At 34.0% G+C, this 18,831-nt stretch overlaps 1 protein-coding gene across 4 annotated transcripts in view; it reads left to right on the top strand.

Annotated features, from left to right (window-relative positions):
- Nucleotides 1-545: 545 nt before the first annotated feature.
- slc25a1b (slc25a1 solute carrier family 25 member 1b) overlaps nucleotides 546-18,831 on the top strand; it is a 30,184-nt gene continuing 11,898 nt past the window's right edge. For 3 of the 4 annotated variants that reach the window (XM_087269805.1, XM_087269806.1, XM_087269807.1), the window contains exons 1-3: nucleotides 576-816; nucleotides 12,981-13,088; nucleotides 17,339-17,438. In XM_087269805.1, the coding sequence (XP_087125931.1) occupies nucleotides 705-816; nucleotides 12,981-13,088; nucleotides 17,339-17,438 (320 nt within the window). In that variant the 5' untranslated portion in view covers nucleotides 576-704. 4 annotated transcript variants of the gene reach the window in all.

The following is an 18,831-nucleotide window of genomic DNA, read 5'->3' as shown; positions in this document are numbered from 1 at the left end:
CATAAAACTGACCTTATAACTCATAATACTGACTTTATAACTCATAATACTGACTTTATAACTCGAAATTGTGAATTTACAACTCAGAATTGCGACTTTATAATTCATAATTCTGACTTTATAACTCATAATACTGACCATATAACTCAAAAGTTTGACGTTAAAACTTGCAACTGTGACTTCTTTATAACTTATAATTCTGACTTTATAACTCAAAATGATGATGTTATAACTTGGAATTGTGAGTTTATAACTCAGAATTCTTACTATATAACTCATAATTCTGTAAAACTCATAACTCTGACTTTATTATAACTCAGAATTGTAACTTTAAAACTCATAAATCTGAATATAACTCAAAATGATATAATTACAGCTCAGAATTCAGTCTATACCTGATAATTGACTTCTAAACTGAGAGTTTGTATCACGCATTTTTAAGATGAAAAGTCGCAATAACATTTTGTTTTAATTGAGATGAACTACTTCGTTCCACCTTAAGAGAATGGCGCCCCTACTGAGAGTCTCTACAGCACATTCACAGTTCACACACCGAGCCCGCCTGCCCTGCTGACAGAGAGCAGGAAACTTTGAGCTGTCAAAACACCTCGCGAGCCCGTCACTTCACTTATGATCACCGTTTGCACAACTTACACCATTTCTGCTGCTGGTTTGTCCGCAGACCCCGTTTTAAAACAAGAAAAATGTCAGGTAGCCCAAAATTCGTGAGTCCTTTCCACAGACCGCACTGTTTATCCGCCGCTGCGCCCGCCGGACAAGCCAAACTCACACACCCTGGAAAAGCCATTTTAGCTGGTAAGTGTCTTTAATTTTTTGCTTGTGAAACATTGAAGAAACAAAGGTTTGTGTTAATGCTGTGGCTGACTCCAGAGCAGCAGTTTTTGCACTGTCATCCACACTGTTTACAGTCCTCTGCTGACTTGCTCTGATCCCCCACAGGGCTGTAGTCAACATCACTACACAGGCGAGTATTATTGAGTGGACTGTGATATATGTGTGTGTGTGTGTGTGACTCATTCAGACTGCTTTTTCACTGGAACTGGTATAAAAGTAACTCATGAACTCTATTACAAAGTTACTACAGAACTTTGTTGTGTTTATTGAGGTAAAGTAGGTTTTATATTCGCACATTCATTCAGTGACAACTTGTAACACACTCCTCATATTGTTTACTATGGTACTTTGAATATTGGGTCTGAAATAGCATGCAAGTATGACTTCAAAACAACATTAGCACTCTTTAATCGACTAAACAGTGTTGTACTTTGATAGCCATTGGCTGCTAATATGATTTACCCACTCAAAATACATTACATCTTTGAGGAGAAAGTCAGAATGTGCGAATATAAAGCCAAATTTATCTCAATGTTGTGTTTGTGTGTATATAATAATGTAACAGTTCTGAAGTTACAACCATGCCTGCGATATGTGTCAAAAAGTCTTAGGAAACCGTGTCACATTTCAGCCCAAAATCAAGAGATTATCATTTTGCATTTTCATTACATAAAAAAATTTGCATCGCATTATTTAACTTTTATTTACATGATTAATTTGATATCTTACTGATATCTTGACTTTGTTTGCACATTTCCTCTCAAATTTGCAATTAATGTGTAATAACATTGTTTTAACAACATATCTATAAGTATATTAAATGGTCAATTCTCTAAAAAGTAGGTATATATATATATATATATATATATATATATATATATATATACATACCTAATACTATCGTTTTACATCAACATATAACTTTATAACTTGAAATTGTTGATATTTGATAATTGATATCATGACGTTTTTTGCACATTTTCTCTCAGATTTGCAATTAATATTTAATAACGTCGTTTTAACAACATATCTATATGTATATTAATTGGTCAATTCTCCAAAAGTGGGAATATACATAATATATACCAAATACTATTGTTTTAAATCACCATAAAATTTTATAACTTGAAATTGGGACTTTATAACTTGAAATTGGTACTTTTTATCTCATAATTCTGATTATATAACTTAAAATTATGACGTTATAACTTGCAATTATGATTTATATCTCAGAATTATGGCATTACATTATTATTTAACCTTTATTTACCTAATTAATCTGATATCTTACTGATATCATGGTGTTCTTTGCAGATTTTCTCTAAAATTTGCAACTAATATATGTTATAACATCATTTTAATAGCATGTATATTTTTACATGGTCAATTTTGCACAAGCGTGAATATATAAATATACCTATTACTATTGCTTTAAATAACCAAATAACTTTAGAATTTGGAATTGTGACTTTTTATCTCAAAATTATGACGTTATAGCTTGCAATTGTGACTTTAAATCTCAGAAATATGGCATTACATTAATAATTAACCTTTATTTATCTAATCAATTGGATATTTTAATGATATCTTGACATTCTTTGCACATTTTCTCTCAAATTTGCAATTAATATGTAATAACGTTGTTTTAATAACATATATATATTTTAAATGATAAATTCTCCTGAAGTTGGACTATATATTTACCTAATATTATTGTTTTAAATCACCGTATGACTTTGTAACTCATAAATCTGACTTTATGATCTGGAATTGTGACTTTATAACTCATAATTCTGACTATATAACTCAAAAGATGACATTATAACTTGCTATTGTGACTTTATATCTCAGAATTATGGCATTACATTATTATTTAACCTTTATTTACGTGATTAATTTGATATCTTACTGATATCATGATGTTCTTCGCACATTTTCTCTCAAATTTGCAACTAATATGTCATAATGCGTTTTAATAGCATGTATATTTTTACATGGTCAATTCTGCACAAGCGTGAATATATAAATATACCTATTACTATTGCTTTAAATCACCAAATAACTTTAGAACTTGGAATTGTGACTTTTTTATCTCAAAATTATGACGTTATAACTTGCAATTGTCACTTTATATCTCAAAAACATGGCATTACATTATTATTTATCCTTTATTTACCTTGTTTAATATGTGTATTGGTCAACTTTCCAAAAAGTGAGTGTATATATATATTGTTTTAAATCACCATATAATTTTAGAACTTGAAATTGGGACCTTATAACTTGAAATTGGTACTTTTTATCTCATAATTCTGACTATACAGCTCAAAATTATGCTGTTTTAACTTGCGATTATGATTTTAAATCTCCCTCAAAGTGTCCCTAGTTAGTGTGGTTAATGTCTTGCCAGTGCACAGTTAATGAGAAGCTCACAACAGTTCCATTCACGTCAAATTATGCGCTGCATGAACCTAATTCTGGTGTCAGTAATTGCTCAGTGGAGCGGTAAATGTGTGCTGGATGCATGATGAAATGATGGCCTGACGACAGAGCCTGTGGCATGGACACATTAACACAGTAACATGGAATGCAGTCGGTCTGTGAGTCTCGTTCTTGCCAAATATGTGGCTAATAGTTTGAACACGCAACTACACGCATACTTATTTATGAAACTGTAGATTTGCATTTGATGGATGCGGATGTTTACCCTGCGTAGTTTCTTTACCCTGTTTGTGTTCGTGTTAGCAATTAAAGGGACAGTTCACCCATAAATGAACATTTTCTCACTACATACGGTCAAGTTGTTTCTGAACTTATTCTGAAGCTATGGAGCTAGATTAGTGTCAATAATAATTTGTGCAAAAAAAACAAGACGTACAAAGGGAAATTCACATGCATGAAACCAAATTCATGTGTACTATACAGTATATACACACACACACACACACGCACACACACAAAAACTGTTTCCTTGCCTCTTTACCCTGTATATATTCGTATTAACAATTAAAGGGACAGTTAAATGAACTTTTCCTCACCATTTACTTACACTCAAGTGGTTCTTAACATGAGTAGGCCCACACGGAATCTGCGCGTGCAGAATTCCGCAGATTTTCCGCAGAATTCCACCGATTTCTGCAGACTTTTAGCCCATCATTAAATCTTTTTAATTACTTTTTTACTTTTATTTGACTAATTTATTCAGTTTTTATTCAGTAATTTATTACTTTTATTTTATATATTAAGGTTTTAGTTATGATACTCCGCTGGATACTCCCAAAATAATTGCGCAGAAATCCGCAGATTTTTACCAAAATTTTCTGCAGAAATAGCAAAAAACCTCCGCAGATTCCGTCTGGCCCTACTTATGAGTTTCTTTCTTCTGTCGAACACAAATCAAGATGTTCAGAAGAATGTTGGGGGAGAAGCTAGGGAGCTAGATTATTGTCAATATTAATTAATGGGGGAAAAAATACAAATGCATATCCAAGTTCACATGCATGAAATCAAATTCATATGCACAAAATATGCATGTATTATATTCTCGTTATTTTGAACACAAAACAAGTTATTCTGAAGAATGTTGGGAAAAGGGTTATGGAGTTAGATTAGTCTCAATAATAATTCACATAAAAAAAGCTGTAAAACCAAATTCAGGTGCACAAAAAAGAAATTCATTAATTCATTTGGGAAATATTTGAAAAAGTAAAAAAAATCAAAGGGGGGCTAATAATTCTGACTTCAACTGTATATATATATATATATATATATATATATATATATATATATATATATATATATATATATATATATATATATATATATATCCTCCGGTTGCTCCGGTTTCCCCCTCAGTCCAAAGACATGTAGAATTGGGTAGGCTAAATTGTCCATAGTTTATGTGTGAATAAGTGTGTGTTCATGTTTCCCAGAGATGGGTTGCGGCTGAAAGGGCATCCGCTGCGTAAAAACGTGCTGGATAAGTTGGCGGTTCATTCCGCTGTGGCGACCCTGGATTAATAAAGGGACTAAGCCGAAAAGAAAATGAATGAATAAAATAAATAATTAATGAAATACATTTCGCAAATGCAAACAACATTTAAACATGTATACCATTGTACAAAACATTTTGAATGCGCATGAATTGTTTTTTTTTTATATATCTAAATACTTGATTTCGATCATTTTTGTTTTGCATGAATTAATATTAAGACAAATATAGCCCCGTAAAAAGCAGACATTAACATCCATGGTAGATAAAAAAATACTATGGAAGTCAAATTTTGTTTTTGAACACTATCGTCATTTGAGCATGTCTTCGGAAGAAAGAAACTTTGTTTATTCAACACATTTTTAAGCATAATAGTTTTAATAACCAATTTAATAACAAACTTTTTTGTCTTTGCCATGATGTGTACATAATATTTTTAGAATATACTAATATCAGCTTAAAGTGCAATTTAAAGTCTTAACTAGGATAATTTTTTTACCTTAATTTTTTTCTAATCTGAAGTGTTACCTTCATTAAGTATAACAAGAAAGAAACTAACAGATTTTTAATAAGTAAAGGGTGAGTAAACAGTGTCAGAACTGAAATTTTAGTCTTTAATTGCAATTTGTTTTTACATTTTTGTCTTCGAGATTTGTATAAAAAAGGGGGCTGATAATATTGACCTTAATTCTTTTTAATCTAAAGTGTTATCTTCGTTTGAGTATATCAAAAAAAGAAACTAAAACAGCTTTTGAGCAAGTTAAAAGAGTTTAAATGATGACAGAATTGAAATATTTGGTTGAACTATCCTTTTAACTGCTGATTCCATACATTTTTGTCTTTGGCTTTTTGCATTTTTGGCTGATAAAATTGGACTGTTATCTAAATTTGAGTATGTCAAGAAAGAAACTAAAACAGCTTTTAAATAAGTAAACAGTGACAGAATTTTCTCTTTTGGGTCAACTATCCGTTTTTAATTGCTAATTCCAAACATTTCTGTCTTGATGATTTATAATTAGATCACAACTTGCTCCACCACAAAAACAATGTTCCTTTGGGCTAATCTGTCAATTATAGACCAGTAATACCAGTGCTCCAGCATGAATGGATGGCTCAGCAGAAACACCACGTCACACTACAAACACACGGCCATTGATTGCATCATAGAGGCTCACTTTGTTTGATTTTCAAGCATGATTAAGTGTGCCATTCATCAGTAAGGAGTTCAGCATTGATCAAACGTGTCTCGCTTCACTCACAGTTCACATTGTAAAGGGATTTTTACGTTCAGTTATATGTGGAGCAATCTGAGTTTGACCATGACATTTCCCCTAGTACTGATACAGCAGGTAGTTTCATGCAATTCTACGAAAGGGAACTTGTAGTATTCAGTGATGTAAAGTAACAAATACTCAAATTACTGTAATGGAGTAGCTTTTCTCTGGAATTTTACTTTCCCTTGAGTGCATTTTTAGTGCAGTATCTTTCTTTTACTACACTGTTCTCCTTCAACATGCAGTCACTACTTTATTTTTTCCTGTCTATTTGGATTAGAAAAATCGGTCCCGCTTTATATTAAATGGCCTTAGCTAATATGTACTTACACAGGAACTAATAGTTTGTTACAATGTACTTATTGTGTAAATACATGTATTTACTGTGTACTTATGCTTGATTGAATACATGTATGTAATTACATCTGTTTGTAATTACATTTGTAAATACACTGTTGACCATCCCTTACACCTTAACCCACCCTTAAACCTACCCATACCACCAAACCTGTCCATAACCCAACCCCTATCCCAACTCAAGAGCATAACAAGTGCTCTCAAATACATTCAACCCAAGCTCATTCTGGAAACGTAGCCCCGCGGACGTTTCTGGAGACCGCGATTTACATGGCCGGAGGTACGTAAGGCCGCGTTTAGTTTTTTTCGAGCGAACGCTGCAGGGCGGTGCGGCGCCGCTCCGCCCCTCCTCTTCGCGCTCGCCGGCCCATTCCCGATGCAACCAGTTTGTCCGCTTAGCTCAAAGCATTGCGTCGGCGGAGCGGAGGCCCCGGAGGAGGAGCCGGCCGCGGGGACGACGACCGGGATCGAGTCCGGGGAACAGTGGTAAGACGAACAACGGAATCCGAAAAATAAGGGCGAGAACGCGGCGGGATCCGAAAACGCGGTCGAAAACGAAGACAAGGGCTTTTGCTTTTTTTTTTTTTTTTCTGGACGGCTTTTGCGAACCGTCGCTCGGGTTTAGGGAAGGAGGAAGGGAAGAGGAGGGCAGTCGAGTCAGCCGAGTCGGCGGATTTTCCTGCGAGAACAGCGCGGGCGCGAACGGTCTGTGATTCCTGTCCAGTCTAATCACACATAGAAGATAGATTGCATCATACCTTAAGACATGCAGCAAACTATTTGGAAGCATTAAAAGTGTCCAAGAAGATCTCCAAAATCTTTACACGCATTAATCCAGAGACTGTTTAGATGCATGTCATTTAGATGATGGATGTTTTCTGTATAAATGCATTACAGAATATTACGTTACAGAATTTAACTCAACTTGTAAACACTCGCTCCATCAGGCTCACGCGGCTCTCACCTCCGCCCACACTTGTCAGCGCTGCCAAGCCGATCAATGACAGAGCTTGAACTACGCGTCGTTGCAACGTGTTGTTAAATTTTTTGAGAGGTGCGCGTCAGCGACGTCGACGGCCACGGCGAGGGCTATGGGTCCACACATAGGGCGATGCAGAAGTATCAATCAGCCTTAAGCTGAAAGAAAATAAATGAATAAAATTACAGCAATTTTTAGGTTGGTTCAAAGCAAAATTAAACATTGATCAAGGGGTAAAAAATGTAAATTAGTTTTTCCATAATAAAAATGTATGTTGTCCGAAGGAAAAAAAATATTTGTGTATTTATAGTAAACAATATTTTTATTTTTATTTTAAGTTGTTTTTTCTTGAGCACAAAATATATATATATATATATATATATATATTATTGATTTAGACTAAATTATATTTTAAATTTTGAACCAAGGTTAAACTATACTTTGAGGAAGAACTTAAGATTTTAGCTGTAACAAATTACAGTAATTAAGTTTAAGTTTAAGTATAATTTTACATCAGTGTTCTCCCTCAGGGCAGTTTCTGTGGCTCAAATAAGGAAACCAGCAGGTCCGACAGGCTGAACATTTGAGCCGATATCCTGTCGTTTAACCAGTACAAGACAGAAATGCACTTGTCAGTTATGTTCAGACCTGCTAAACTGGTATAAACTGATTTAGTTAGGAAAACGTGTCTGTAAATATTAACACAAAACCCCAAGACATTATGAGATCGCACAGACATAACGAAACAACATCAGTTCAGGGAATCAGCAGAAACAATGAGGAGAAAAGGCAGTTTAGGGAAACGCATCAGGTAAAATTGATTGCATTGTGAAGTCATTCATTAATTTTGTTTTCGGCTTAGTTCCTTTATTAATCAGGGATTACCACGGTGGAATTAACCTGCAACTTATCCAGCATATGTTTTACACAGTGGATGCCTTTCCAGCTGCAACCCAGTACTAGGAAACACCCACACACACTCATTCACACTCATACACTACAGTCAATTTAGTTTATTCAATTCATCTGTAGCGCATGTGTTTGGACTGTGGGGGAAACCGGAGCACCTGGAGGACACCCAAGCCAACACGGGGAGAACATGCAAACTCCACACAGAAATGCCAAAAGGACTCGAATCAGCAACCTTCTTGCTGTGAGGCGACAGTGCTAACCACTGAGCCACCAAGCCACCTCATTTTATACTTATATAATCTTACTTTATGATTCATTTGTGTTTATCTTGGCTGAAACACCTCAGACAATGTTATTACAGAAATGAAAAATAACTCTTCTAAGCTATGAAAGAGCAAACTCTGAGTACTAATGTTTACTTCTGGAACGTATATACAGTTGAAGTCAGAATTATTAGGCCTCCTCAATATTTTCCCCCCAATTACTGTTGAATGGAAAGAAGATTTTTTTTAATAACTCATTTCTAATAACTGATTTCTTTTATCTTCGCCATGATGACAGTAAACAATATTTGACTAGATATTTTTCAAGATACTAGTATTCAGCTTAAAGTGACATTAAAAGTCTTAACTAGGTTAATTAGACAGGTTAGGGTAATTAGGCAAGTCATTGTATAATATAATATAATATAATATAATATAATATAATATAATATAATATAATACTGTGATATAATATAATATAATATAATATAATATAATATAATATAATATAATATAATATAATATAATACTGTGATATAATATAATATAATATAATATAATACTGTGATATAATATAATATAATATAATATAATACTGTGATATAATATAATATAATATAATATAATACTGTGATATAATATAATATAATATAAAATAATATAATATAATATATTATAATATATTATAATATAATATAATATAATATAATATAATATAATATAATATAATAATGTGATATAATATAATATAATATAAAATAATATCATATGATATAATATATTATAATATAATATAATATAATATTATATAATATTATATAATATTATATAATACTGTGATGTAATATAATACTGTGATATAATATAATATAATATAATATAAAATAATATAATATAATATAATATATTATAATATAATATAATATAATATAATATAATATAATATAATATAATATAATATAATATAATATATTATAATATAATGTAATATAATATAATATAATATAATATAATATAATATAATATAATATAATATAATATAATATAATACTGTGATATAATATAATATAATATAATATAATATAATATAATATATTGTAATATAATATAATATAATATAATATACTATTATATAATATTGACCTTAAAAGTTAAAAACTGCTTTTATTCTAGCCGAAATAAAACAAATAAGACATTCTCCAGAAGAAATAATATTATAGGAAATACTGTGGAAAAATTCCTGAATCTGTTAAACATCATTTGGGAAATATTTAGAAAAGAAAATTCACAGGAGGGTGAATAATTGACTACTTTAACTGTAGTAGTGTTTGCCTGTTGAAATATTCATCAGATTGTTCACCTGAAGATTCTCTACACACACGGCTCAGTTAAACGAGTGCATGTCAGTAAAGTTGCGATCTGATTAAAGAGCAGGACGTTTGTTTCTCTGTCACACCCATCAGTGCAAGCAGTAGGGGGGCGGAATATTTTAGCCAATAAGAAGATAGACACACCTCCTTTGCTGCCGCCTGCTGCTGAGCTACAGATGTGCTCAACCCACACACACTTAAGGTGGAGAAGCAAATGTCATTCATACCCTTTATTATCCACATAGAGGTGAAGAGGTGAGGTGAGACTGCTGGACAAAAAATCACAATATTTTTCCATTCTATTTCTATTTTTGTCAAATGCAAGATGTTTTGTTTGTTCATCAAAAAGTCTAGTAAAATGTATCGCTGATTTCACAAAAATATAAAGCTGCACAAAAATATTCGAATCTGAATCTCATTCAAATCTAATGTGCTGAAATTGATCATGTGACACTGGAGTCTGAAAACATAGGTCTTTAATTTAAGATAAGAATGAATTGCTATTTACAATACTTTCATATAGAAAACTGTTCTTATAAATGTGTACATGTTATACTGTGTTTTAATCTGTTTATAAAACTTTTACAGCAATAACAGGATAGTTTTACATAAAAATGAAAGCAAATATTATTACCAACTCTTCCCCAATGAACAAAAGAAAATTACAATTACACCAAAACTTCATTCTTTCATTTTCTCTTCGGCTTAGTCCCTTTATTAATCTGGGGTCACCACAGCGGAATGAACCGCCAACTTATCCAGCATATGTTTTACGCAGCGGATGCCATTCCTGCTGCAACCCATCTCTGGGAAACATCCATACACACTCATTCACACTCAAACACTACGGACAATTAAGCCTAACCAATTCGCCTGTAGAAGGTCACTGGTTCGAGCCTCGGCTGGGTCAGTTGGCATTTCTGTGTGGAGTTTGCATGTTCTCCCCGTGTTGGTGGCATGGGTTTCCTCCGGGTGCTCTGGTTTCCCCAATAGTCCAAACGCATGCGCTGTAGGTGAATTGGGTATGCTAAAATTGACCGTAGTGTATGAGTGTGATTGAGTGTGTATGGATGTTTCCCAGTGATTGTTTGCTGTTGAAAGGGCATCCGCTGCATAAAACATATGCTGGATAAGTTGGTGGTTCATTCCGCTGTGGATTCACCAGATTAATAAAGAGACTAAGCTGAAAAGAAAATGAATGAATATAATATAATATAATATAATATAATATAATATAATATAATATAATACTGTAATATAATATAATATAATGCTGTAATATAATATAATATAATACTGTTATATAATATAATATAATGCTATAATATAATATAATACTGTAATATAATATAATATAATGCTGTAATATAATATAATATAATACTGTTATATAATATAATATAATATAATATAATATAATATAATATAATATAATATAATATAATACTGTAATATAATATAATATAATGCTGTAATATAATATAATATAATACTGTTATATAATATAATATAATATAATATAATATAATATAATGCTGTAATATAATATAATATAATACTGTAATATAATATAATATAATATAATACTGTAATATAATATAATATATAATATAATATAATATAATGTAATATAATATCATTAATATAATATAATATAATATAATATAATATAATATAATATAATATAATATAATATAATATAATATAATATAATATAATATAATATACTGTAATATTCATTCATTTTCCTTTGGCTTAGTCTCTTATTTATTAGGGGTCACCAAAGCAGAATGAACTGCCAACTATACCTGCATATGTTTTACGCAGTGTATGCCCTTCCAGCTGCAACCCATCACTGGGAAACATCCATACACTCTCACTTTCACACACACTCATACTTTATGGCCAACTTAGCTCATCCAATTCCCCTATAGCACATGTGTTCGGACTGTGGGGGAAACCGGAGCACCCAGAGAAGATTTTAAAAGATTTAAAAGTAACTAAATGTGTTAATTAGTAAGTTACTCTGTAAGGAAAGTACTGTTTAAAGTATCTACTATGTTTTTTAAAGAGTATAATAGGCTTAAAATTGTAATATATTAGTTTTACCCAGTTCTTTGGAACCATGCTCCCTAAAACGGACAAGCTTACATTATAATAGTGATGTTTGCGCCACACTCATTTTCTTAAAGGGCACCTATTACGCAAAAATCACTTTCATAAGGGGTTTAAACACAGTTGTGTGGCAGCAGTGTGTGAATCCATATAGCCTAACTGATGAAAATGTATTAACTCTATTTTTATTATCACACTTGATAAAAACAGCCTGCAGAAACACTTTGATTGGCATTCTCCCTTTGTATGTGTCATCAAAGGGGGAAAGCCCCGCCCACTAGCGACCATCTCTCCCTCATTAGCATAAACAGCCCTGACTAAGAAGCAGGCTATTAGAGTTATCATGCTGTATCTGCAGAAGATAATGTCAACAACTGCGAGGATTATAAACGTGGAGTTTTAGGATGCACAAATGAACACTGTAGCCTTCTTTTGAGACACTTTTTTCACAGAAATAACTTTAGTCTTGTTTTTTTATCTGCCACTATGCCGACACACAGGCATTTGTAGCTCCACCCTCTCTTGAACACAACCTCATTTGAATTTAAAGCGACAGTCACCAAAATGGTGCAATTTGGATCAAAGCCTAAAAGGGGCAACATCAAAGAGTTATAACACATTATTAGTACGGTACTTAGAGCTGAAACGTCACATACACGCACTCGAGAGACATCAGAGACTTATTTTACATCTTGTTAAAAGGTGCATAATAGATAAGGAAAAACATACACATTGAGTTCTGAAATATAAATAAAATATGCATGATGGAATATTTGATTTGTACTAATTGTCCTTTAATTTTTTTAAACAAAATAATCCTTGTTTTATAATTGAGGCTTATATTATTCATGTTCTCTGTTTTTGCAGGTGGGATTGCTGGAGGGATTGAGATCTGCATCACGTTTCCTACAGAGTATGTGAAAACTCAGCTCCAGCTAGATGAGAAGGCAAACCCGCCTCGCTACAAAGGCATTGGTGTGTATCTGACCACATGTTTTTTTTTTTTTTTTACATTTTTATTTACCTTTCTGCTACAATGATGACAGAATTTTCATTTCTTTAGGCAAGGCAAGGCAAGTTTATTTATATAGCAGGGCTCGAAATTAACTTTTTTACTTGGAAGCACCGGTGCTCCCAACTTCAAAAATTTAGGAGCACCAGAAAAAATTTAGGAGCACCCACCAAAAATGAGTGAGCACCGCTGCAAATTGTATTTTAAGGGACTTATTGTATTTTAAAACAACATCAATTAGGACTAACAAAAACCAGAAACAACTATAACTAATGCTGAGATGACATTGATATTTGTGTGCAATAATTCCAAAATGTGTATGTATTAAAATTCTAGAATATTAATGATGATGAAAATGACAATAATAGTAACAATGAATACCATTTCTCATCATCATGCTGCCTTGAATGTAAGTTATCTGCTATAAAAAGTCTGTTACTTTATGAAAAATAAATGTATAGTTTGCATCAAACAAAAATGAAGCATTGCAGTAATAAATATTTATTTTGTACTGCTAAACAGCATATATATGCATGTCAGTTTAATAAATAATATTTCTGCTCCAAAACAAACAAAAGATTATAATAAAATATTAAACTCAAGGCTGAAAGCTGCAAAACAGTCATCAGTAACTAAATAAAAAATAATAATATACACCTTAAGAAAGAATAGGCAAAAGAAAGTAAGTAAAGTCTCACTTCTATCACTCTTTAAAAGTTTTGGTTTCAGTTTGTGTCAATTTAAATGTTCAGTCTGAGCTGATTTTAATTTTTCTGTGTTTGTGGAAAAGCAGGCGAGTCAGCCGACCCCATTTATGAGCAGGTTGTCCACCGGCGCAATACCGCTGTGTGTTATGAGACGCAGTTTCAGTGTAAACTTAGTAAAGGCGAGCTTCTTTGGCGATGATACAGCATTAGATTTGACTTTTAGCGGACATTTGCGCTGAACACGCAGTGAATGCAACGCATCTAGATTCGGCCACCTTCTCCGAAAAGCACGTACTCGATTGATCTCAGCTGGCGATCAATATTCACCACGTGTCATGATCGCTCTCATCTGCGCCTCAACTTTAGGTGGGGTTTGCACTTTGAAAACCTGTGTGCTTTAAGTTTTCACTCTTTAGCCGTTTGCATTTCCCGTGGACATAAAAGCTCCTTCCCTGTCATCTAACAGCGCAATACCTTGAGTGAATGACAGCTCATATGAACCAATATAGCGGCAGGGAAGAGCGATTCAGCACGTTTTTTTTTTTTAAAATCTAAAGAGGTCGCACTAATGCGCCCAAATATATTATGAGGTCGCATCGATTAATTTTCGGGCGCATATGCGACCAAAATGGTCGCAATTTCGAGCCCTGTATAGCACATTTCATACACAATGGCAATTCAAAGTGCTTTACATAAACAAGAATAAAAGAAACAAGTAAAATAAAAATAAAAACAAATAATAAAAATGCGTAAAAACAAAACAAAACATAAAAACAGGTAAAATGTGATATAAAAGAATGAAGAAGAAGAGAAAAACATGATAGTGCAATCTGTCGGACGCAGCACAGTGCTCATTCAGTAAAGGCACAGCTAAACAGATGTGTTTTCAGTCTTGATTTGAATGTGCCTAATGTTGGAGCACATCTGATCATTTCTGGAAGCTGATTCCAGCAGCGAGGGGCATAGTGGCTAAAAGCCGATTCACCCTGCTTTGACTGAACTCTTGGAACTTCTAGTTTATATAATCCTAATGATCTGAGTGATCTGTTAGGTTTGTATTCAGTGAGCATATCTGTGATGTATTTAGGTCCTTGGCCATTTAGTGATTTATAGACCAGTAATAATACTTTAAAATCTATTCTGAATGTAACTGGCAGCCAGTGTAAAGACCTGAGGACAGGTGTGATGTGCTTTAGATGACCGTAAATTGATCGACTGAGATCTGCTTTGATATTCTACAGCTCAAGCTGTTAAATTACAGTAATCTGGGATATAAATATAGCTGTACAGTTAAATGAGGTATACTGCTAAATCATTCATTTTCTTGTCGGCTTAGTCCCTTTATTAATACGGGGTTGCCACAGTGGAATGAACCGCCAACTTATCCAGCACGTTTTTACCCAGCGGATGCCCTTCCAGCCGCAACCCATCTCTGGGAAACATCCACACACACATACACTACGGACAATTTAGCCAGCCAATTCACCTGCATGTCTTTGGACTGTGGGGGAAACCGGAGCACTCGAAGGAAACCCACACAAATGCAGGGAGAACATGCAAACTCCACACAGAAACGCCAACTGAGCTGAGGTTCGACCCAGCGACCTTCTTGCTGTGAGGCGACAGCACTACCTACTGTGCCACTACAACCCCCCACTGCTAAATCACAGTAATCTTAACAAGATAGTTACTTCTACAAGTAGTATTTTACAGTACTGTAAAATAACAGTAATGGACTTTACTATCTACTATGAAGTTCATTATATGGCTGTAATATCACCGTAATTTCATGTAAATAAAAAAAAAATCACAATGACTTACTGTGAGTATAACATAACCACCTGTTAGTAATTTACTGTGAATTTACATACATTACCTTACTGTAAAACTAATGCGATTAATATGTTATTAAATAATAAATATATAATTAAATGATCAATTATTAATGTAAATGTATGTTGCGGCTGGAAGGGCATCCGCTGCATACAACATATGCTAGATAAGTTGGTGGTTCATTCCGCTGTGGCGACCCCTGATTAATAAAGGGACTAAGCTGAAAAAAAAATGAATGAATGATTGATTAAATAACTTTTAACCACCTCACAGTAATTTACTCTGAATTTACATACAGCAGCAAACTGTTAAATTACAGTAATCTGGGCCATAAATATAATATATATAATAAATATAGAGGTATACTGCTAAATCACAGTAATCATAATCGTAACTTCACAGCAAGATATAGTTAGTTCTACAAGTAGTATTTTACAGTACTGTAAAATAACAGTAATGGGCTTTACTATTCACCATGAAGTTCATTATATGGCTGTAATGTCACCGTAATTCCATGTAAATAAAAAAAATCCCAACATCTCACTGTGAGTATAACATAACCACCTGACAGTAATTTACTGTAAATCTACGTACATCACCTTACTGAAAAACCAATGCGATTAATATCTTATTAAATAATATTTATATAATTAAATGATGGGCGATGCAGTGGCGCAGTAGGTAGTGCTGTCGCCTCACAACAAGTAGGTCGCTGGTTCGAACTTCGATTCAGTTGGGCTTCATGTTCTTATTGTGTTCGCGTGGGTTTCCTCCAGGTGCTCCGGTTTCCCCCACAGTCTAAAGACATGCGGTACAGGTGAATTGTAGTGTATAAGTGTTTGTGTGTGTGTGGATGTTTCTCAGAGATGGGTTGCAGGTGGAAGGGCATCCGCTGCATAAAAACAAGCTGGATGAGTTGGTGGTTCATTCCGCTGTGGCGACCCCGGATTAATAAAGGGACTAAGCCGACAAGAAAATGAATGAATGAATAATTAAATGATCAATTATTAATGTAAATGTAAGTTGTGGCCGGAAGGGCATCCGCTGCATACAACATATGCTGGATGAGTTGGTGGTTCATTCCGCTGTGGAGACCCCTGATTAATAAAGGGACTAAGCTGAAAGAAAATGAATGAGTAATTAAATAACTTATAACCACCTCACAGTAATTTACTCTGAATTTACATACAGCAGCAAACTGTAGAACTAATATAAATATTATTTAGTCATGTACTGTGAATTTAGAGTCAGACATTTTAAACAATCTCGTCTGCTCAGTCTTGAAGCACTTTTTTTTAATAATTGAGATTGTGTGTGCAGAAAGAAACCGCACAGACAGAGGTCACCGTGTTTTGACGGCTCAAAGTACAGTAACTGATCTACTTAGCGTGAGTTTATCAGCCGCTGGACTTTGTGGCTCTTTTTCGCAACAGGTTTATAAGCACAAGTTGTTCATTTTGTTAGCCAATAAGAGTACGCTTTCCACAGTCCGCATGTGTTCTCTGTTAAACCCGGTGGATGATTTACTCAGAGCATCAAAGCCTGAACAATCCTCAAATTAATGCTTTTAATAATTCATACCCTCCCCCCTCCGCACGCTTCCGAAAGATTAGCATTTGAGGACTGTAGGATCTCTGGTAATGTTGTTTTTGTGTTGTGATTGTGTTGTGCAGTGGACTGTGTGAAGCAGACGGTGCAGGGTCATGGGGTGAAGGGTCTGTACAGGGGTCTCAGCTCTCTGCTTTATGGCTCCATTCCTAAAGCTGCAGTGAGGTGAGTGTTTCCTAACCCGCTGGGATGAGCCGCAAACAGGCGGACGTCTGTGTGTGACGTCTGACACACATTACTGATTATTTCTGGCATCCACACACTCATGCTAGTTCTGTTTTTGCTCTGTTTTTTTAATCCATCATGATGTATCTGCGTCCAGTGTTAAGTAGATTACTTTAAAAACGGAACTTAATTACTCCAAATGTAATTACTTGAGTCAAATCTAAAAGTTTATACTGTTTTAACGGATAGACAATAGGCATTATAAATAGATATAAAAAATGAGTCAAACAGGAAGTTAAAACAGCAGTTTTAATAAATGATTTAATAAATAACACTTTAAAAATTCCAAACATTTTATAATATCATACAGATAAAATATATTGACAAATTTCTAATTTCAACATTTTAAACAAGTGCAATTGTTGAACAAAAATAGTATTCTTCAGTGTTATATTTATATATATATATATATATATATATATATATACACACACACACACACTCAACAGTTCTTTCTGGTTCTTAAACCTGATTGGCTGATAACCGTGAGATATTAAAGTAATATCAGCACTCACACAGCCTCTTCACCCTTGTGTATTACTCCGCCAACACGAGAAGCAAGCAGAGGACTGCAGTTTGACAAATATTGCAGCTGTTTGACAACATAATGTACTTTTGAGGCTGTTTTAGTTGAGAATGTAATTGTTTCAGATTGCAACTATGCAGTTTATTAATAAGCATAGTGCCTATTTTAAATATTCATCAGGCCTGTCATACTGAGTGGAGCAAAGACGGTTGACAATCCGCCACAAAAAGGTGACAGAGACCACAAAATACGTCCATAGTGGAGAAAAACAGCATTTTCTCAGCTTAGGTTTCAAACTACAGCTGATTAAATGATTACAGAACAGGTAAGTGTCATCTTAACGCCCCATTCACATGGGGCTTCAGCGTCAACGCTTGACTGAAGGCGTTTCTGAAGTTGGGGCTAACTCGATCGACATAGCAGCGTCAGCCAATGAAATTCAGTCAGCAATAGACCACTGTCCAGCTGGTGTATTTGCATACAGCAATCTGATTGGCTGACGCTTCCGTCAGCGCTTGAAAAGTTGAGCTAGTCCCAACTTCTGCGGCGAGCAACGCCTCTCAAGCAGCGCCGACGGATCCACAATTTAGTTCGCCAACACCTAACGTCACCCATTCAAAGTGAATGAGAGCGATGACGCTGACGCCCTGTGCGAATAGGGCGTAAGTCGATCTCTTTCTTTTGTTTGTTGTAGTGCTGTATTTATACCATAGTAATCTGGTAGTGTTTGCATTGCTTTGCTTTTTAGGGTTAATTATTGTGATCTCCCGATTGCAACAGATAGATACTCACATTTTAAGATTATAA

The sequence above is a fragment of the Danio rerio genome, chromosome 10 (genome assembly GCF_052040795.2).
Source record: "Danio rerio strain M-AB ecotype USA chromosome 10, GRCz13ab, whole genome shotgun sequence".
NCBI classification, from domain to species: Eukaryota; Metazoa; Chordata; class Actinopteri; order Cypriniformes; family Danionidae; genus Danio; species Danio rerio.
This window is presented reverse-complemented; position numbering and strand designations above follow the sequence as displayed.